The 24,889-nt window shown below is 34.1% G+C and overlaps 1 protein-coding gene across 1 annotated transcript in view; it reads right to left on the reverse strand.

The window, feature by feature from the left end:
* Positions 1-13,383: 13,383 nt before the first annotated feature.
* The window catches only part of LOC136826821 (uncharacterized), a 126,693-nt gene continuing 115,187 nt past the window's right edge, over positions 13,384-24,889 (reverse strand). The window contains 7 exon segments of the mRNA XM_067084274.1: positions 13,384-13,595; positions 14,116-14,194; positions 16,082-16,228; positions 16,410-17,659; positions 18,110-18,244; positions 23,380-23,410; positions 23,412-23,517. Of these exon segments, the coding sequence (XP_066940375.1) occupies positions 13,512-13,595; positions 14,116-14,194; positions 16,082-16,228; positions 16,410-17,659; positions 18,110-18,244; positions 23,380-23,410; positions 23,412-23,517 (1,832 nt within the window). The 3' untranslated portion in view covers positions 13,384-13,511.

The following is a 24,889-nucleotide window of genomic DNA, read 5'->3' on the forward strand; positions in this document are numbered from 1 at the left end:
TCTTGCGCTAGGCTATTGGGGAGAGCCGAAATATAACCATAATAGTTTTTGTATTATAGCTAAGTGAAATTAATCCACAAAGGAGTAATTAAAACTTCTCTGATATAGATTTTGCAACTTTTATCAACAAATCTCTCTTTCTAAGAATCTAAGATATATTAAACATTCTTTTTGGATTTTAATCTTTCTTTTAGTGACACGGCATAGCCAGATATACCCTAACAATAATTCCTTAAAATAATACACATTTGGTACATAGGGCCACTACTTGTTTCTGTACTATTATATACAGAGCTGAAACCAATATCAAACTTCTTGTTGACTTTCAGTTATCAGCTTTTCATTATTATTCACTGTTTTGTTTGCTTCGACAGGGAGACTATGATTTAGGTTATCTTTAGTTTATCAATTTAGTCTTTATGTTTGCCGTTTTCCTGGTTTGCCGTTTTCCGGATTAACTGGGGATCATTCCTCCGTCTATCTTCAAGGTAATCAATCCCCTACAAATGTCTACTTTTAACACAACCGCCTTGCATTTCTGGATCGAATGTGTAATAGCAACTATCGGTTGCTTAAGTTGCCATTACTTCAGCAGTCCAGTTTACTGATAGCACACGTGCTAGGTAATGAAAACTTTCTGGCCAATTACTTTCGTGTGAATGGAGTGTGTGTTTGCGTTGGAGAGAGAGAGAGAGAGAGACAGAGAGAGAGATGATGATGATGATGATAAAAGATATCAGTGTTACTCTGCACTACATAATTAGGAGAATCTGTGTTGATGAATCCGTAGTGTGCCGTAAAGACAACCAAATTGCTCTGTGTGAATCATAAGAATGAGTCTGCACGATGTTTTGAGGACACCTAATCTATTCAACATTTGTTCACATAAAGACGCCTGAATTTCTCTAATATTAAAGTAGGTTGTGCTTTAAATCGGTCGCAAAATGGTCCATGCAAGAGCTAGAAGGCTTAGGAACTGCTAGCCACTGCCTGATAGTACTCTGTGATCATCTACTGTTACTATTTGCGCAACAAATTGCATTGATTTTTTCCCATTTGTTAGTCAATCACCTTTCGTAAAATCGCTGAATGACCTGATTGTTCCATGAACCTAAATCCCGATATTCATAAACTCGCTTCAGGAGTAATGAAAGTTAGTTTTGAGGTTATAATGGAAAATTCTGTTAACAAAGAGAGAGATTTTCGGAGAGGAATCATTTGTGAAGTAATAAATTATAACATTGCTCCTTATGTACGGACTTCTGTACTTTAGTGAGTGAATACCGAAGATGAAGTTTGTCATTGTTCCACACAGCATGCTGGAGGAAAATTGATTCATTTCCATTATATATGAGCTAAAATAACTACCCAAGTTTGTTGACGTTTCATAATGAATTGATAATAAAATTCAGATCTTTAATGGCGTTAATTATTAATGTATATTTTGTCCTTTTATAACAAAGAAGTCGAGCGGACATGGCTACGTAAAACAAACTGGCTCTTACAGAAACACATCTGATGCTTCCCTATATTAAGTGATAATGAAGTCCAGTTTTGAGGGGGGGGGGCGGTGATAAATTGCCCTAGAAATACAGAGAAACCAAAAGAATTTTCCTTCAGGAATTAGTTGGCATAAAAAGGACTGATCCATGCAATGAATATCCAGCTCGGGACGAGAGAGTTGAGATGGCAAAATCAAGAAGCACTTGATTACAGAGAAGAAAAATTTCTTGGATACCTGATCTTTGAGCGTTAACTGTCTTTTGATGAGACTTGGGATCTATTGAAGTTTATTTGTTAGTTCTTTCCCGACTACGTAGATTTCAGCTCCTTGGAAAACTTACACGTATTTTGCAAAATATTTTGTTTTCTATCAACATTAGCAATTTTAGTAACCGCAGGAAAAACAGAAGTAGGCTATATATTCCATTGGTCAACTGTGATAAAATCTGCTCTCCTCATCCATAGGTCATCATACGTAAAGGAAACTTATTTCCTTTCTATCTTTTCTCTTCTCACCCTCGATATTTTTTTACTTGACCTAAAGATTTCCAGTTGAAAGAGTCGTCCATTAATAAGCGTTAATAACAAACACAAATTCAAGAAGATAATCGCTATCATGGTTATCCTTGTCTTTATTATTCTAGTTCATTCCCTACGTCCCAAAGCACCTTCAATATGGACCTTCCTGCCTAAAATGCCAAAGTTGCTGCTGACCCAAGTGCGAGTTCTCCCGTAATTCCTCCTGAGTTCATGAGCTCCTTCGAGTTCTACCAAGATGGCTGTGTTACTGAGTTATCAGTTCTGACCTCAGTTTCTTGTTCATGATGAGCAATTATCAATGCAAATAAAATTTCCTCATCCAAAATCTAATAAACAAGAAACCAGGTTTACCAGTTTTATAAAGTAGATAAATCGGGTTTATGTAAATTGTTACTTGTCTTACAATATATAACGAAACGAAAGATATCATATCGTCATTACTATGATTTAGAATCTACACTTATGTATTGTAAGTTTAGGTGAGGAAAAAAATTTAAAATTGCACGTAAGAAAAAATGTTTTAAGTAACCTTCAATATGCTGGAGGATTACCTTGAAGAATCGTGTCTTCTACTGAAACGGTGACGAGTTATTTAAATGAAATTTAGGTCTACGTTTGTTCTAGATGAGCAGAAACCATTCAATCTAGGTAGTAAGGGTTCCCGCCATGTTAGAAAATCTCACTAGAGTTTTACTCATAATACCACACTGGAAGCAAAATTCCGATTATATGGTGACAATTATTCTAAAAAAAAAAAAAAAATGAAATCTGAGTTCCAGGTTTCCAAGTAAGTTTTAAACTTTAGAGTAATGCACCCTTCAGTGTAATTTTTTGACATCACTAGATTTTTAGGCGCTATGATGGAAGAACCTTAACATTGTTATTCTCAGTTTAGTTAAGAAATAAACAATAAGAAGTAGTAATAGAGCGTCATCAACCGTGAGGAAAATAGGGAAATATTCTGAAACGACATCAGGTTTACCATTCTTACCAGATAGCCTACTTACGCAGTACATTTGAAGTTCTCGACATGTATAACAGAACCCCAAGTTCCGGAGAAAAGGTATTTTCTGGACCAGTGCTTTGATTATATGACTTATGAATATCAGAATTTGTTTACTCTTCAGTATATTGAACTATTTCGCTGAAGAGGGTGACGTAATTATCACATGATTATCATGAATGTAACACCTTAACCATTTTTCTCGTTCCTTCATTTCATATGTATCATGAGTCATTGCTCAAAATTTATTTGACTTGTCATGTTTCTCGCGGAATATTAGAAATACGAGTTTTTGTTTACCAAGCTGGATTTGCCTGTTTATAGTCTTGTTTTCTCTCTCTCTTTCTCTCTCTCTCTCGCTCGCGCGCGCGCGCGCACGTGCTCGCACGCACACACAAAAGAAACGGGTCTTCTTTTCCTAAGAGGTGAAAGTAATTCGGAATGTAAGTGAAAGCAAGCTTTCGCTCATTAGTCATCGGTTGTAGACCTGACTATTTGCATCACTTATTACTAGCAACCATGTTTGTTTTTTTGTTTTTTTTTATCTGAAACTCCGCTAAAACTTTAAACCATTGTACACAAATAAACTAAAAATAGAAATATATATTCCCAATTTTACTATTTCTGATACAGCTAATGTTTGGCCTCGATGCACGTGCGACATATACTAGCTTGAAATTGAAATATAAGCTTGCGTTTTCAGGTCGCGAAGTAAAAGGGGAACCATCAGTGATGAATAATCTTACCAATACGACACGGCCTTTTCTATAACACTATTAAACAAGTAAAACATGGGCCGAACTTTCTTCGGCGCAATCGAGTTTTCTGTACAGCGTATAATGCTGTATGAAACTCTCAGCCACGACCGATGAAACTCTCAGCCTGCCGTGGTGGACTGTGTTGTTGCGGTGCCAGACGCACGATCTGCCTAACTTTAACCTTAGATAAAATCAAAACTACTGAGGCCAGAGGGTTGCAATTTGGTATGTTTTGATGACTGGATAATGGATGATCAACATCCCAATTTGCAGCCCTCTAGCCTCAGTAGTTTTCAAGACTGAGGACAGACAGAAAATGCACAGACGGACAGACAAAGCCACCTCAATAGTTTTCTGTTACAGAAAAATAAAACCCTTTCAGGATTCATATTGGTTGACGGAGTTGGTTCTTACGTGTCGACTGAAGAATAAATCTATGAAGACTAACAATATATGGGCCTGTTGTTTGATATTCTGAAAGTTATTAACAACTAAACCTACTAGGTAGATTTCTTTAATTATCTCACTATATTCCCAAGCATTTGACCGTAAGACCTCGTGTAAGGAAATCGAGCGGTAAAGAGTTCATTGTGCCAAGAAAATTACACAAACGAGCGCACAAACAAACACACACACACACACACACACACAAACACACACACACACACACACACACACACACACACACACATATATATATATATATATATATATATATATATATATATATATATATATATATATATATATATATATGTATATATATTCTTTTTCGTTTAACGTATATTTTTCCCATTTTTCATATATATATATATATACAATGCCTTCATTTTTTTGAAAGACTTTGATTTGGCGTTGGGGTAGGCTGTAGCCTCGATCGGCTGCCCTGCCTGGCCTTGCTTAGACCCCGGTAGCACATGTGTATATGTATCGTGCCAAATCCCCAGCTCCCTTTCTCCCAGCAGCGAAGAGACGTGAGCGGTTTGGGCCGACAGTTCGAGACGTGTAAGGCGTCTGTTCTGTTTTTAGAAGATGTTGGAGTGTCTTTGTTAGTGTGTGTATTAGTCTGTAAGGCCCATTTGCTTTCAGCAAACCTATCCGTTGATTACATACATAATCCCGGGGTGTCTAAGCTGATAGCAAAGTGTCCGCCCTCTGACCGCCAGCTGCGGATTTGAACCTGCGACACAGACTTCTTATGAAGTCTGAGTCTGCTGCTTTACCAACCGAGCCATCGAGGCTCCATATATATATATATATATATATATATATATATATATATATATATATATATATATATATATATATATATATATATATATATATATATATATATATATATATATATATATATATATATATATGTATATATATATATATATATATATATATATATATATATATATATATGTGTGTGTGTGTGTGTGTGTGTGTGTGTATACTATGTATATATATATAGATAGATAGATAGATAGATATTTGATCAAAATAGACTATAAGGAAATATTGTACATATTTGAAAAATACAGCCTTATGTACCTACACATTTTTCATACCGCTCAGAAGTTTAGTAGGCTATGTGGATACACGCAGCAAGCATATTTTACCCTAGATCATTATAAGAGCGGCTTTAGGTATGTATATGTACTATTCATTTCCCCCACGTTCCTTTCAAGTTCATTTCACTGGAGCGCTTTTTCTCTGAACCTTTGAGATCCTGTGATTCATCTCCCAACAAGAACACTGTCTCCTCCGCCCTTTCGCCCAGTGTCCTCGTTGTCCTTCTCCGATGCATTAATGATAAGCGAGAAAAAGGGAGAGGAATGGAGTAGACACATAAGAAAAAAGATGTATAGAAATAAGAAAAGAAAATGGTAAATGTCAAGAATGATTGCAATAAAAATAAGAAAGTAATGAGATGAAAACAGATGCATAAGAAAACTTCCGAGCACCGGAATGTGTTACGTTAGGTCAGCCTCAGATTGAAAAGACTTGTGTTAGCCTCACGTATACATAAAAGTATATACAAGATGCCACTCAAAGAATACAACGAATTTGTTTATAGAGACATCTAAACAAGTTTGCTAACTACTTTTCGCTGACAATCTGTGTATCGTAAACATTTATTCGGCGCGCAAGAAACTGACCACTGTTTCTGAGAGGTTGTTTACCACGGCTAATAGGTTAGCATCGAATTCTATATCTTGCGATGAACGTAAAGTCAAAGGGAATGTTTTATGATAAGCGCATCCACCCTAACGATGATTCGGACTGACGCATATATTTTGTTTTACTTTTATAAAGAAAAGTGTATTCAATTTTAATTTATTTTTCATTTAGTTTCCCGCCAGTTGAAATAATAATCACATTTCACTCACTGGAAAACTGCTATTTTCATTCGAAGACTTGAATTCAAGATTATAAGCATTACTCATAACTGCTTGTCAACAGGTAACATCTTCGATTGCAAATCAATAAATTTGCCTGACTTCCGACTTGCATCTTCGTCAGCAGAGTTCCTTAAGTACCCTTTTTTATTCTTTTACTTTTTAAAGCATAAGCTTAACGCTGACTTCTCTGAAATTATATGATTTTTTTATACCCTCCGGTGTTGTTGGTTTTTCACATTTCATTCGGTTTTGTCATCTGCCTGTTACTCTTTCAGCATGTATGCTGGAAAAACTGTGAAAACATTCAAACGGATAACTTTTGGCGATTATCGGCCACGATTCAACGATGTTTCCCACTTAAAACCAACTCTTATCTACAGTGATATCCACCAGACATCAGTATCTGAAAGGAGTCGACCACAGAATGAAAGGATACGTCTACCAAATTTTGATACAATTCGTTCTTCCAGTTTGTTCACACAGACCCACGAACGGTGCGCGAATGAAAACCAATATACGATGTATGCTCAAAGGCTGAATTTGGTGGTGGAAGAAAGTGCTATTATGAGTGACTTCTGTCGGATGATGAGTTTCTAGTCTATTTTAATGATGAATCTCAGTTATTTTTTTAATATTAATGGTTAAAATATTTAAACATGTAAATGACCAGTCAGATGAGTTGATTCTGTAGCCAAACGTAATAAATAATAATAATAATAATAATAATAATAATAATAATTATAATAATAATAATAATAATAATAATAATAATTATTATTATTATTATTATTATTATTATTATTATTATTATTATTATTATTATTATACATTCATAGTTACACGGTAGTCTGTTTGCTATTGTAAGGACTTAGGCTTGTCATAGGTGTTCCCTCTATTAAGCGTCCTTTGCTTTCTTCTGCTTTTTTTTCATGGTATTGAATGATTTAAGATTGAATTATATGTACAAAAACTATTTCACAAGTGAAATTAAGAGTTTCATCTTGAGTACTTGAAATTTTGCGTAGAACAATAACGTATCACTATTATTTAAGGTTAATTTTTTAATTATTTTTTCCCGTCATAGCTATTTGATATAATTATTTTGATACCATCGTACTTGCCGTTACCTAAATTTGATTGCTAAAGAACGTAGTAACAATATCAAAAGAAATCAAACAAGAGAAAATTTGAAAAAGAAAAGAGTTCTGACGTGATCATTTCCATATCTTTTCCAAACTTGAACGTGCACCAACGCTTAATTGGTTGCTACAGTCATTTCAAATACACTTAAGTAACCCTTTTTCTTATCTTGGTAAGTTTTTCAGCAAAAGAAAGGCATGACTTAATGATAACAGATTTATGTTGCGGTAACAAAGCCTGTTAGATAATGCAAAAATTCTCACATTTATTTTTATAAAATGTTTCCTCAGACTTTGACAGGAGCTTAATAGTCATTACAAGAATATATAACTACAGTAGTAACATGCTTTAGAGTCCAACTAGGTTAAAATCATGCATTTCTATGATTTCAAGGCTAGACGTTCTACATATACGCTTGTTTTCAGTTTAGCATGGCACTGTGGCCAGTTCAACTTTTTTTTTTTTTTTATGACGTTGTCTGCCTCAACAACACGTTCATGACTGTCCACAGTTACGACCAATCATCGGCAAATCTCAATAATAGCTTTAACTCTGTTCGGTAAAATTAGAGTGAAATAAACGTATTCTTCTTGAATGCTACATAATTATAATAGCTCCTAAAATATACCATTTGTGATTACAGACACTTAACACTCTTTTTGACATGTCTACTTGAAAATGTTTAATTGAAACACTATACGTATACAAAGGGCACCATCAGGCAACAATATTCCTGTAGAACATTTTATCTAAATTCTGGCACTAGATTCTAAATATTTCGAACATTTATTAGTTTACAGAGGGCCGTTTTATAATTCATTAAAAGCCACTGTTAGACATTTCATCCCTGGCCATCGAATGTATTTCTTTACAGTGCAAGAAAGCAGAATTGTGTCCTGATCATTTAGGACGAGCAATTAGTCAATCATGGCTTCAGTTTATATTTTGTGTTTCAGTAGTACGATATTCTACGTAGGGAAATCTTTATCTAGAGAAATCCAGTAATTTTACGTTTTCCTACCCAGCCCATGACAAACTGAACAACACTCGTATACATTTTGCCAAAATCACTATATAATGCCGCTGTCTTTTTCTTACACTGATTTAAGTTTTTCTCTTTAGGGATTCTTTCTTCGTAACTTAAGTGTATTTCATCTCATATCGCCCTCACTAACTGATTTGTGTTTTAGTTCATTTGATAATGTTCTTCCACTCTCACTCAAAATCCTAGTAAACATTTTAAACTAAAGCAATTTTATTTCAGAAGAAATTATAGTTCCCTATTTTTACTCAGTCTTTTCTATATTTGGACAGATCATCCATTGTTATATTGCAAAAGCAATCCAAAACATTGTAAAATATCAGGAGGTATGGAAGTTATTTTAGTTATGCATTATTCACTTGCAAACGCATTATTTTTTTGTCATTGCGGTTATTAAAACTTTATATTCTACTTATTGGGCCCTCTTTGGAGTACTCTCCGGCTTTGTTCCCTCATTAATGGAAGTGAATTTAACACAGTGCCCTTGATCAAAACCCGCATTTACGTTGCCTCCCGATCTCTCATAAACCAGCTTTCAGGAGTCTCTCTCTCTCTCTCTCTCTCTCTCTCTCTCTCTCTCTCTTCTCTTAGGCGCCATTTCAGCCACTTTTTCATTGCGTTAAAGGGAGCTCCTCCTCATCCAGGCGGCGATGTAGAAACAGTCTACCTCTTGGTAACCTATAATCCTTTGATTTTATCTTTCCGTTATCTGCAAAGAATCGTAATTCTCTTGTTGTTTCCGTTTTGTCCTTTTTTTCCTAGTTTTATAACCTTTCTTCCATCTACATATGGTCTATCCGCGCTTCTTGGTTTATCCCCGTCTTTCTCCTCCTGTTTTCTTTTTTGTTTTTGTTTTTGTTTTGTTTTTTCAGGCTCGGGAGTAGAAACGGCAATTAGTTACCCACCTTAGAAAAAGCTGCTGACTTTGCCTATGGTGATAATAATCTCAGTAAATGCAAAATTAGTGACTTTTGTAACAATGTGCAGAATAGACTTTCATTGCACATTCTTAAAGAAAGGAAATTTGTATTAGTTAAAGGGTAAGAATAATGGTATTGGGTTAATGGAGTTATTGCTTGATGTGTATTGTTAGATCTAACAAGGAGCATTTTTGTTTGTGCTTCAGTTTAATAGTTTTTTTTTTTTTTTTTTTTGCTGACCGGATTGCTCAAAAGGTTATGTCGATTTTACGAAAGTGTTAACAAAGATGTCTAGATCCGGATAAGGACCCAGAAAATTTTCCGAAAGAGTTGACGTCACTGCAAAAAAAGGGCACAAATTTACATTTCACTGTTTTGTTTAAAGTATACTCAGCGAGAATATTTAAACGTTGTTGCCAGATTCTAGTTGGGTGGTATAATTTCATCATGCTTCTGCTAACAGAAACAACTTTTGAGGAGGAAGGAGATCTTTGGGTGTTGACTGCTCAGTTTTGGCGGTGGTCTGCGATCATCGATCGTTCTTACTGTTACTGTGGTATTGATGTTAGTCTGGCTCAGTGAAGTTGCGAGTGAACAGAATCCAGAGAACACATTCTTTTGACAAATTTTCAACAACAACCCAACTTTTGAAAAGGCTATAATTCTTTTGTATTTTCTTCCCATTGGTCTATTTGTCGATCTGTTTGTTTCAGTTATTACTATTATTGGATATGCGACTGCAATGCGTTAATCAATCATTTGCAAGGCAACTGACAACCGAATTCATCATATTTATACGAAAACTTTCAGAAAATCAAATTATGCGTTTGGTTTCCAGTAAAGGTTAAAAGTAACACTTACCAAATTTTAGACATACATTTTTGTTCTGACTTATGTAAAGAGTACAAAACAAGACTGTACGAATGTAACTTTGTTACTTAGACTCTAACAACTGCTATGGTAACTTCAGTAGAGGAAATCTCTCCCTCGGCTTCATCTTGTCATTTCTCTACGTCCAGCCAACTAGAATTCTCATATTTTTGATGAGCAAAATACTTCCATAAAACACAGAACTGTAATATCATATAGCAAAACGGCATTCGTCAAAGGGGAAAAGCAACTATAATCATGCCTCTTCTTATTCATTTTATTTAACGTACAACAAAATATTCATAGTAAGATAGATTCCTATCATAATCTGATAAGTACCTAAGAATATTTGTGCTTCAGATGCAACACATCGAAATAGATAGATGTTTATATACTTCTAAATGTACCAAAGATATTGGTTGATAAGATGAATATCAAGAAAATCTGTAAGACGTCTAAGCAAGAGAAATTAGAATTTGATTTGTACCTGTAACGTACAGTTCAGCCAGTTATCCTTACAGGCATTCATTTATATAAAAAGTTCACACGCATATTCAAGTGCCTACATTCCCCAATTGTTTCTGTTTCCTTCTGCAGATTTTGTCTTTTTTTATTTTTTATATATATATTCATCACGTTCCATATTTTCGTGATTCAGTTATACATATATATATATATATATATATATATATATATATATATATATATATATATATATATATATATATACATATATACATACACGACGATGATGAAGGCAGAACCTAATATACGGAAACCAAGGGCAGAAGGAAAGGCACACGAACAATCAACAGCTTTTATTGTGGCCGACGGCGTTTCACAATAATCTATTGCATTCTCAAGGCTGATCTTCTTCTTCTTCTTCTTTTAACGTGCTTTTTTCCCATTTTTGTATGGGGTAAGCACGATGCCTTCTTTTGAAGGACTTTTGATTTGGCTTTGGGTAGACCTTAGTCTCGATCGGCTACCCTGCCTGACATCGTTTAGACCCCGGTAGCGTATGTTACATGTATCATACCCGACCCAACGCCCTTTCTTCCCAGCAGCGAGAAGTTGTGGTGCGGGTAGGGCGAGAGTTCGAGACGTGTGAGATGTTTGTTATGTTTTTAGAAGGTGTTGTAGTGGCTTTGTTTTGTGTGTGTATTTAGTCTGTAACACCCATTTGCTTTTTAAGCAAACCTATCCGTTGATTACATATATAATCCCGGGATGTCTACATGGATAGCAGTGTCCGCCTCTCTGATCAGTCGGCTGCGGATTTGAACCCGCGCCACAGACCTCTACGAAGTCCGAAGCTGCTGCTGTAACCGACTGAGCCATCGAGGCTCCTGCATTCTCAAGGCTGATATGGTACATATAATTTTGCATAATAAAAAGGAACGTCACTACATAAAATTAAAACAATAAAAATGTATTTCTTAAAATACCTTAAAACAAACCTACCCAGTACATGGCTATGAAAAGTAGAACTGGTAAGAAGTCAACAGAACAGCAGAAAAATTACAAAATAAACAAAGGTGTGGAACACTCCTGGGCATTTAACGAGGGAACGAGTACTTTTATGAATGTTGACTTGAGAGTCGTAAGCTCATCCTCGTGTTGGGCTGAGGCTGTTATTTCAAAATAAACAAAATTATATGTCACTGCAGCCTTGAGAATGTAATGGATTATTGCGAAACGCCGTCGGCCACAATAAATGCTGTTGATTGCTCGTGCGCCTTTTCGTCTGCCCTTGGTCTCCTTGTATGTATGTATGTATGTATGTATGTATGTATATATATATGTATATATATATATATATATATATATATATATATATATATATATATATATATATATATATATATATATGATATATATATATATACTACAATATATATATTAATATATATATATATATATATATATATATATATATACATATATATATACGTATATATACATATAATATTATATATATATATATATATATATATATATATATATATATATATATATATATATATATATATATACTGTATTTTATACATATATACAGTATACACATGTATATGTAGATATATATGTGTGTGTCTGTGTTATATATATGATATACATATAGGATAAACAGATAAGTACGCACATGCACGCTATATATATTTGTATGCTTGCATACAAGTATCCTTGTGCAGGCATTTTATACATGAATTTAGTTGTAAACGTGTTTTATATCATTCTACCTCTTATGACAGATAGCTAATGTTAATTGTATATTATAGCTACCTTTTTTTTTATTTCTTATATTAGAAATGAGACAAAAAATAGTATAAGCATCCTTTTTTTATTGATTTATAGGAAACTAGAAAATGACAAAAAATAGTATAAGTCAACTCGCATCCGTAAAATAAGAGTTCTGATTCTCCATTTCTGGAGTATACTAAAACTAAGGTCAGTTATCTTATATATATATATATATATATATATATATATATATATATATATATATATATATATATATATATATATATATATATATATATATGTGTGTGTGTGTGTGTGTATATATATATATATATATATATATATATATATATATATATATATATATATATATATATATATATATATATATATATATATATATATATATATATATATGTATGTATGTATGTATATATAAAATACTTGATAATTCATCAAGTATAACCTACTCAGTTTGTATTAAAACATTATGTTGTCAACTTTAAATGAAACTAGCTGAACAAAGCTGTTCTATGAACATTTTCTATTACTACCTTAACTCTAATCTTAAAATAGTATAGAACTTCCTAAATCTTAGTAAATGGAAAGACTTTTTATTTGTAAAATGGACATGTATACTTTTATTTTTAAGAATTTCTTGATAACATTTTAATTTTATAATGTGTTAATGTGTAATAAAATTTTTTGTAGTGACTGTTTTAATATTAGGAACACTGTTTTAGGCATCCTTCGAGAAGAACAAAGCCATTTTATCAAAAGTCACATACTCGGGAGGGAATTCCAACACGAACAAACTTATGTACATCACATACAACAACTGACAAGAATTCTTTTCTTAAAATGCTATTAGGCTTTTTCTAATGCCTACCATTCTTCTCACTCTTCAAAACATACAGAGAAGGGGTGGTAACTTTTCAAAGTTATTAAATGTGCTCGTATCATTTTCGCCATATTCTTTCACTGTAATTAGTCTCTCGGTAACCAAACTAATTCTAAGATGCCGGAACCTCCAAGTTCCTGTGACTGAAATTGGAATTACTTGGCCAATAAGAAATCGGGCAGAATGACTGACTGCACCTGTCATTACTTTCCCAGATTGAAAGCGTTGACTGAATCGACTGCATTCCCCGATGATTCACACATGCGCTGGATGTTGAACGCTTCACCCTGGAAGGGAAAGGAGAGCTGCTGATTTATGCGAAAAGAGTTTCTGTCATTCAACGATAGTTTGTCTCTGCTTTATATATTTTTTAAGTTTATTTGTCTTTTATTTTTATGATATTCTACTTTTAAAGATTTGTAATAGTTCTCTTAAATATTTCCTGTTCTAAAAAAAAGTCTGCTGTCAAGTTTACCTGTTATGTTGGCCTAAGCAATTTTTCTTCAGTCTCTGGAACATGTTAGAGACAACTCTTAAAAGCATAAGTGAAAAGAGGAAAAATGATAAAATCTCTAGTACCCTCAGAGAACACGGCTCCAACTATATTTCCATAATAATGATGTTCTCGATATTGTTTTCGACCAATTTTTCCTTTATTATCTATTTCTTAATGTTGCAGAGTTTTTGTTTTATGTTCACCTAAATGACCATTTGACACTTTAGCAGTAGGTAGTAAAGTGAACATTATAGACATTATTCATGGAAATAGCATAGCAAAACACTATAAGTTATTAAAGTCTTCCTTACATTTGGACAACCCTGACGTGGAGGAACTGGAGGAGCAGCCCTCGACGGGCGGCTGGCCGGGGTCCTCGCCGGAAGGATGCTGTCAAAGGATAGCGATTTAATTTATTGTTATCATTATTCTTCCCTTTTTATATATAAAACTTAAGTTTTCAACATATTTCGAAGAGTTATATAATGTTTGAGTTGTCATCTGAAATCAGAGTTTTTGTGAATAACAGAAGGAAAATTTACATCCAAAAAGGAAGGAAGGAAGGAAGGAAGGAAGGAAGGAAGGAAGGAAGGAAGGAAGGAAGAAGCGAGCTTACTTCACATGGAGCAGAGCAAATTTTCGCGACCAGAGGGGAATTTCAGCGAATGTAAAAGAGACTTCGTATTGACATCGTTTTTCTTCCATTAATATAAACCTCTCACTTTAACATTGGTTCTGAATATTTTTCCGTAAAACCACTTCATACTCATTCAAAAGTAAAATCGTAAACAAGTGCGCACGCACTCAGACACGCACGTAAACAAGTATTAAAAAATAACACCATCGAATTGTTCACTCTTGTCACCGAGGAGTCATCCTCCATTCTTTGCACATGACCTACCCTTCTAAGAACCGTGAACATTACAGTAACCTATGGTAATCTATTTATAACCCTCTAGTATCTCCGCATTTCATTATCTTTCAGTTATTCATATACTACATACACTATACAAACAGTTCATTTGTACAATCTCAACCTTTCTCTCTCTCTTGTGCGCAACATCTACAATTCACTTCTGCAATGGAAAGTTGGCTCATCCATCCTCTCACACATTCTAGCCCTTGCTTCCACAAACACTCTAAGCACCTTCCCGATCTTTTGCACATATCCTGACACCTTCTTTGCTTCTCCTATTCTGTAAGCCCACGTACCCCTACTCTCATTCTACCATCACCCTGTATATTCTTAACCAAATACTTATTAACTTATTTATTACTCCGTCATTCTAATATCCATTCCCATTCATAACTTTACTCATGTTCAAATCTAGCCACACCTTCGTCATCTACGAAGGAATTATAGATTATTTTCCTAGTTACTGCACTTTCTGTTTACTATTACCAGTCAGTTTTTCCACAGCATTTACGGCCCATTTTCCTATCCCAGTTTCCAAAGTGAGCAGGAACTTTCAGACATATTTTGTTAAATCACATCGTGCCTCTGTTGATCCAGATTATGAAAACTGGAAAACTAATTTTTTTCTGGAGCCATCCGTTCTGACAAGAAAAAGCACTGTCACATATATATATATATATATATATATATATATATATATATATATATATATATATATATATATATATATATATATATATATATATATATATATATATATATATATATATATATATATATATATATATATATATATATATATATATATATATATATATATATTATATATATATATATATATATATATATATATATATATATATATATATATATATATATATATATATATATATATATATATATATATATATATATATATATATATATATATATATATATATATATATATATATATATATATATATATATATATATATATATATATATATATATATATATATATATATATATATATATATATATATATATATATATATATATATATATATATATATATATATATATATATATATATATATATATATATATATATATATATATATATATATATATATATATATATTTATATATATATATATATATATATATATATATATATATATATATATATATATATATATATATATATATATATATATCTTTCGACTCTCTCTCTCTCTCTCTCTCTCTCTCTCTCTCTCTCTCTCTCTCTTGATTACAAAATTTTCTTACAATAATTTTTCATCTCTTACCACACCTTATTAAAGATTACTATTCCATGATGTAATTACTTTAACCATAGCTATTGCAAGTGAACTTACGTATCTCTGCACTTGGCATTGACATCTCTCGCAGCTCCTGCCCGACAACCCACCAATCTTGTCTCAAACACATTTCCAGGAGCAGCGTGTGGTTGTGGCGATCGACGGCTACGATTGTGGGGGCCATGATGAACTAGCTCACGCACGCTGTAAATGATGGATGAAACAATTCAAGATTTAAGAACGCTTCTGTCTGTTTTTTCAATTATGGTTCTGATTTTGTTATCAAATAAACTTTTATAATGTTTTGCGCTTAAATACGAAAATATAATTCCAAATCATTTTTCTGTACATAACAGTACTTGCTGTAAAATGGTTATCATCTTACCTGTTAAAGAAGCCGTGAAGCTTATGGTCTCGAGGGGCTTGCAACAATGACACATCTCCCACTGGACCGCCGAGTTCTCGAGATCGCGAATGTGATGAGGTATCAATATTGGCAATTAACTGTGCCTTTTGTATGTCCAAATCTCTCACATCTCCTACAATACTAGAAATGTCAAAATTTCTTGTACTGATATCAGAAACATCATCCTCACCATACATCCCTGGCCGTTCAAATGATTGATCACTGAAAATGGAAGCAGATGCTTGACCTTGATTAATGGCTAATGAAGGTGAGCTAGCAGGGTATGTTTTCATTGTGCCAGCCACCTCTCCAAAAGGGTTTGTTGGTCTTGGTGAAAACCCAGGTGTTGAATAACCTCTTTGCAAGTTAATCGCTGTGTCACTTCCTCTGTGAATTCCTGTACCTTGGGTAACTGAACCTCTATCAAAGCTTCCATGAACTGAACTAGAACCGGAAAATGTTCCTTGGCCATGTAGTCCTTGACTAAAAGTCGTCTGAGTTCCGGTTCCAACTCCTGGAACAAATGTCCCTTGACTTCCTGGCTCAAACCTGTGAGCTTGTAAACCTGGTCTTCTTGAAATTCCAGGAACAGGACCTGAAACACCACTCGGACTTCCTATTTGATTAAAAGGTATGTTACTACCAAGACCAACACCTGCACCAAAACTTCCTTGACTTCCTGTTGCAAACTTTTGAGTTGGTCTGCTAGAAATTCCCTGACTAATCCCAATGGCTGAGCCTATTCCTTGTCCAGATGCCACTGAGCTTCCAGTGATAACTCCCGGGGAAACTGCTCCTTGGGTTAAAAGTCCTTGGTTCCCAGATGTAGGGAGAATAGCAGGTCTCTCTCCAGCTGCAACCACATTGCTAGGTATTCCTAGTGCAGCAGGAGATCCAGGTCTTATTGCACCAGGTCTCTGAATATTGTTAGTAATTCCCCCTGCTGCCAGGCCTCCATTAATCACATTATTAAAAGAACCGCCTGGACTTGTTCCTGCACCCAAACCACCAGCAGTAACTGTCCCACTAACACTTGGTGTTCTTCCAGCAGAAACGGGAATTGGTGCCGTGCTATCCCTTGCTATTGGAGGTCCATATATTTCAATGAGTCGGTTGAGGGTCTCGGGATCAAAAACTTGATAACCAGCTTCTTCCAAAGTAGAACAAACGCCTTGCAGTCGTTCCAGAGCAATTGAATACCAAGTTTGGGCTGGACAGACACTGGGCATCTGGAAAGTAGGGGTATCGAAACTAAGACATTTAAAATAGTAACAGAAAGACAAATTCTTTTTATGATAAATAGCATTCCATTTTATGAAATAACTGCTATCAATAGTGTATTCAATCCAAATAAGTTAAGCTCTTTGGCAAATCATTAACAGACAAAGTTTCCAGTCATATTGCATTAAGAACATGATTACATTTTCTGCCACTCAAATTCGATGTAAATTTTGAACCCTTCCTGCATTAATAAAATGGTAAAGTTAGTGAAGAGAACAGTGCTTTAAGAAACCAGGGATTATATTCAACACGTTGTTTCTGTCAACATCTAAAACATGTAACATCCTGTACGATCACAAGAAAATTGCAGTATAATAAACTAGAATAATTCTACAACTAATATTAATTAATAATAATAATAACAGAAATTACATATATGAATTCTCAGTGATACTCACAGTTCCTAACTGGAAGCATCGACCGTCAGCAAATGGAACAAACGGCTGATCATTGGGTCCTCTGTTGAGGTTATCACCACCACAAGGGTCTGGTAAACACTCGGGAGGAAGACTGAAATCTTTGAACCAAAATATCTGTGGGGGATAGAGTTACAGAATAATGAAGATGATCAAATATTGAGTTGTAAATCCTTTGCCTATTCTAATAACTTCATATGTTGTTTCATTATAAAAAGAAAAAAAAAAAACTTAGGTAATAATAGGTTATAACATGTATATTTGTAATACTGTGTAAGAGTTTTACTCTAAGTTTGCTATATATATATATATATATATATATATATATATATATATATATATATATATATATATATATATATATATATATATATATATATATATATATATATATATATATATATATATATATATATATATATATATATATATATATATATATATATATAAGGAGCCCATAAAAACGCAAAAATGTAGAAATTTAATGTTATATTTCAGCGGACAAATGTCTCACTCTTCAGGCAGGTAATGAATGGGATAAGGGTTACAGAGAAGCTATTATCTTATGTGTCGGAGCTTTCAATGATAAAATTTCTAAGTGGTTAGCCAGCCTCCTTTCCCTTTTCTTAGTCACATTTTCTCCCAGTCACATTCAACACTCTGAAGATTTCTGTCACAAATTCAAAGAAGCACATATACCACTTCACAACATAAAACTTTTAAGCTTAAATGTAGATTCCCTATTCACAAAAGTACCAGTACAGGACATTCGACAGTTTTTGAGAGAAAAATTAGCTCCTTATTCAGATCATTTCCCACTAGCCCTAGATAAGATAATAAAGTTAGTTGAATTATTTGTATCAAATAATGTCTTTTCATTTGGGGAGTCATTCCCTGTAAGTCCTGTTTTAGCCAATCTATACATGGAATATTTTAAAACTATAATGCAATAAAACCTAAAGACATGCTGTAGAAGAGATAAGTAGATTATATCCTAACATTTTTGGGATAATAGGTAGAGCAATTTCAACGAATTTCTTTCAAAATTAAATGCATTAGTGCTCAGCATCAAATTTAAAGTTGAATGGGAAGCAGACAAAAAAAAAAAATCCTTTTCTTGAAGTTTTAATAATTAGAGTACATGACAACACCAAAGGGCACGAAAGGGGGTAGAGGTGGAAGGGCTTCCCTGAAACGGGGCTGATTATGCCCGTAAACTTAGTAACTTTACGAATTTATCATATCTAATTTCGGTATACATATGACTTACTGTCTGGAAAAGAATACTGTGGGGGTAAGACATCAATGGCACCAAAGGGGGTGGGGGTTGGGAGGGCGGTGACAGAGGGAGAGTGAGAAAGAGAGAAAGTGTGAGAGAGAGAAAGAGAGTAGGTGGGTTGTCAGGGAGAAGAAAGAGGGAAAGAGACAGGGCGGGTTGGGGAGAGAGAGAGAGAGAGAGAGAGAGAGAGAGAGAGAGAGTGAGGAAGAGAGTGAGAGGGAGAGGAAGTGAGAGAGAGAGAGAGAGAGAGAGAGAGAGAGAGAGAGAGAGAGAGAGAGAGAGAAAGTTTATCAGTTGTCATTCAGACTTATCTCGGGGCTGTGCCAGGTTTGTCAGCTAGTATGTATATATATATATATATATATATATATATATATATATATATATATATATATATATATATATATATATATATATATGTGTGTGTGTGTGTGTGTGTGTGTGCATGTGTGTGTGAGTGTGTGTGTGTGTGTGTGTGCGTGTGTGTGTGTGAGTGTGTGTATGTGTGTGTGTGCGTGTGTGAGTGTGTGTATGTGTATATATAATATATATATATATATATATATATATATATATATATATATATATATATATATATATATATAGTAAACCCCCATATTTGCAGGGATGCGTGCCCCACTTAAAACCCTCTAAAATCACTTAGAACTGCCTATTTTGATAGTTTAAACACGAAAAACCCTCTAAAAATGCTTTTACCTGAGTATTTTAATAGTTTTATCACAAAAAGTGCATTTAGTCATAAAAATTTTATTAAAATACAGTAGTCAGTGAATATTTCTCAGTAAAAATAATACGAGAATGGGTGAATTTTCCACGAATAATGGGTTCATACGTTCCACAGAGAAATCCTCGAATATATTAGGTGTAGTGTATATATATATGTGTATGTGTGTATAGATATATATATATATATATATATATATATATATATATATATATATATATATATATATATATGTATATATATATATATATATATATATATATATATATATATATATATATATATATATATATATATATATATATATATATAAATATCCATAATATAAACTTGAAAGTCATCCGGGTTTACTTAAAGCTTCCTGAAAGCCCGCATCGATTCCCATGGGTATGTCCGTCATCGCACAGGATGCATTATTGAGTAAAAAGAATTCTCATACACAAATCATTAAACTTCTCCAAAAACGAAGGTTCATTACAAGGTTTTCTAAATATTTTCTCTAACATCGGATATCCTTTTGCTTTTCCCACAGGAATCTCTTTATGAAAGGTGATTATCTTCTTCCTTAAACAATCAAACTGCTTCCATTCCATCACAAATCCCCCCCACCCCTCTCTCTCTCTCTCTTCTTTTTAGTAATTTGTCATCATCTTTGTGTACTTTGTAAAACTCCTATACTGTTTACTGCTACATTGACTATGACCCTACATGTATTTTGGATAATAAGAATTAACTTTTCGATAATTTAACTGGATATTTTAAGTTTTATTTTTGCTCTAACCTAAATGTTTCATATAAGAGTGAATTAAATCCTAATTTCTTTGTACTTTATCGTTTTTGTATGACCCTGATGATGGGCACTGGATTCCCGAAATGTTGATATATTATGCAAAAACAAGATTATTATTATCATTCAGAACGTGAACCCTATTCAAATGGAACAAGCCCAATGGAGCCATTGACTTGCAATTCAGACTTCCAACGAATTTGGTTTTCATTTGAAAGAAGGTAATAGGAAATATAGAAAAATCAGATTTTAGAAATGAGAAAATAGATTAACCAATTAATAAATAAACAGATAAAAATGTAAGGTAATTATTAGAATACAAGGAGAATTGTTTTAGGGTAGTAGTACGTTACATATTCCCTTAAACATTTGAGGTTCCTATGGCACATCCTCAGGGAGACTGTTCCACAATCCAACGGTTTGAGGAATGAAGGACCTCTGAACCTGAGAGGTTCGATGGCGAGGCACATTTACTGCATAATGGTGCTGCTGTTTAGTAGATCTGGTTGCTCTCGGCAGAAAAGAGGATCAGGGATCAATCGTGAATGTACAAGATCTGTTAAAATACAACTTATAAAAAACTGATAAAGAAGAGACCATCCGTCGGTGGTCCAGCTCATATATGCTAATGTTAGGAAACAGGAACCTACCTCACGAACCATTCTATCTAAAAGAGATCAATCCCTGGCAGAAGCAGCCATCCACACCGGAGAACAGTATTCTAGTAAAGGAAGGACAAGTGACCTAAAATAGTTGTTGTTATATACATATAGTATTTATTTATATTATATTATATTATATATATATATATATATATATATATATATATATATATATATATATATATATATATATATGTGTGTGTGTGTGTGTGTGTGTGTGTGTGTGTGTGTGTGTGTGTGTGTATAATACACGTATATATATGTATATATATATATATATATATATATATATATATATATATATATATATATATATATATATATATATATATATATACAATTTTTATATTACTGATAGGACCTTATTGAAACTGGATGGTATCCAGCGGAGATATTTATTCAATAAAAGTTACAAGCTTTCCAGGGCTAACAGTCTTCATTGTCAAGTAGGCCCTATCTGTTAAATGACCGGACACGTGGTCCAGCTGTATTTATATGTGTGGGGGAGTGGATTAAAGCCCTTATTCCTGCAATTATCCTCCGTCTACTGTGTGGCTCCGCCCTCGTGACCTCGGCCTTTATCTATCCACGGTTCTTTCCAGGTGTGAAATTTCCATGTGGTTTCTTGTATTTTTGTGTTTCTTTTCTATTGTAGAGTATAATTTTTCTTGATAGGTTGTCTTCAAATCCGTTTCCAGTGTTGGCTGCCATTACATATTTTTAGTATGTTTTGAAGGCATTCTCTGCAATCAGTCTGGCTGTTTTGTTTGTGTTTCTGTACAAAAAATTCATATTTTCCCAATTTATTTTGTAGTGCTTTCCCCACCAGTGCTTGGCGACTGCCGACATCTAATTATAGTGCCTTGTGTTCTTTAAATGTTATCTGCCTCGTTCTTTGCAAGATTTGCCGCTTTCGCCAAAGTATTGCTCTTCACAGTGTAGACACGCTGCCATGTATACCCTCCTCTTACCTCCTCCCCCTCTACCAACTTTTTGGAATAAAATAGCTAGAAACAAAAAGTTAGTAGAGGGAAGAGGTAATAGGGTGCGTACACATGGCAGCCTGTCTAGAATGTGAAGAGCATTACTTCGGCGAAAGCGGCAAATCTTGCAAAGAACGAGTCAAACAACATTTACAAAACATAAGGCACTATGATCATATGTCGGCAGTCGCCAAGCACTGTTAGGAAAAACACCACAAAATAGACTGGGAAAATATGAATTTTTTGTACAGGAACAAACAAAACAGCCAGACTGATTGTAGAGAATGCCTTCATAACATGCGCAAAAAAAGTAATGGTGGGCAACACTGGAAACGGATTTGAAGACAGCCTGTCATGAAAAATCATATACTCTACAATAGAAAAGAAACGCAAAATCACAAGAAACCACATGTAAATTTCACACCTGGAAAGAACCGCGGGCAGAGAAATGCCAAGGTCACGAGGGCTGGGCCACACGGTAGATGGAGGATAATTGCAGGAATAAGGGCTTTAACCCACTCCCCACACAAATATAAATATAGTTGGACCACGTGTCCGGTCATTCGACGGATACTTGACAATAAGGACTGTTAGCCCTGGAAAGCTTGTAACTTTTATTGAATAAATATCTCCACTAGATACCACCCAGTTTCAATGAGGTCCCGTCAGTAATTGCATTAATGTACAGATATTTGTGTAAGTGATAAGTTAATTTAATATATATATATATATATATATATATATATATATATATATATATATATATATATATAGGTTTTCATATTTGTCAACTAACCTGGCCCGGAGGACAACTAGGTGTCTGCCGAGGAGGGTTCACAAACATCATCATCGAGGTCATCGTCACCTTCGTAAGTACCATCAGGACACTGACAGATTGGGGTTCCATACATAGTCTCGAAAAGTTCGCGCCCGGCTGTTGAAAAAGATAAAGAGAATTAATTCAATATTTGAAATGTAAAAAAGGATAAAGAGTATTAATCCAATATTTTTATCTGAAATTTAATTTGATAAGTTATTTTCATAATCTAACTGAAAACTGACCCCCAAGTAACCATGTGTACTGAAAAACCTATTTCATGACGGGGATGAATTACTCGACAATGAAACAAACAATAAAAGATTCTATTCGAAATTATTGTTACATGTTTCCACTTTCTATAGCTTATATTTCAAAAGTAGCTCCATTTGTATTTAATTTCCTTACAATTCACGTTTCATGTCATTTTTCCTCTTGTCTGACTTTAGTGAATGTGCTCCCAACGAACGTAATTGATAATATATTATTGTAATCAGCACCTTGTTGACTTTTATAATGTTACCATCTGTTTTCAGTGAAAGGGCTATTTCTTCGAATATGTAGCGACGGCAGTCACCATGGAAACAACACATTTTCGAAATGCTAGACAGGGAGAAAAGTACAAACCCCTCGCCTGGCTTTCTTTATACTCGTACTGCCGTAGCAATGACAATAGTCTGTTCAGTAAACTGAAACTAATTCTTATAGAATGATACTTACAGACATTTCTAGCTCTTATGGTTATGACCATCTTCTTCGTTTTGACGTGCTTTTTCCCATTTTTATATGGGGTAAGCACGGTCTGTCCTTAAATAATTCAACTACAATATGCACTCTAACCTTACTCTCCCAATCTAATCTAACATGGGGCAATGTATCCTACCTGATTTCGGCCCCCACTGAATCTGTCTGACAATAGGCTATCCTAACTGAAGGCGGTGCATCCTCCTTGAGCGGTAAGTTGCCAAAATGTTAGGAAATTAGACCTGAAACTACGGTGAAGAGCTTTGTTCTGAGTGTTTCAGACCACTTTACAGCCAAGAGGCGCAAAAGAGACGTCCATTTCCCTAAAACCTGGGTAGATATCAAGACTACACACTTGAAATCTCGAATGAATAGATACCTGGCTACGCCCCAGGTATATGACAAGGATTCATAAACTGATTCGAAGTGGGCAACCTCGTGAATACTTTTCGACGTCCAGGTAAACGCCAGTCCTTCTTAAATATTGTAGAAATGTACTGAATATACTTGAAACAACAAAGTCAGCCTTCGTCAATACTTTCCTTGTTATTTTGTTTCCAAAATTAAATAAGGGTTGGATGAGTTTCCTGAAGGATTCTCTGCTCTTCTGTGGGCCTCATTAGTCACCTGTGTACCTTGTGGCTACTCAACTCTGATGGTTGCAGCAAGGATTGGTGAAGGGCTTGGATTTAACAACTGTATCATGAAAAGATTTTTTAAGAACCAGGAAAGTTAGTCACATCTA

This window comes from Macrobrachium rosenbergii, chromosome 41, assembly GCF_040412425.1.
Source record: "Macrobrachium rosenbergii isolate ZJJX-2024 chromosome 41, ASM4041242v1, whole genome shotgun sequence".
Classification (NCBI taxonomy): domain Eukaryota; kingdom Metazoa; phylum Arthropoda; class Malacostraca; order Decapoda; family Palaemonidae; genus Macrobrachium; species Macrobrachium rosenbergii.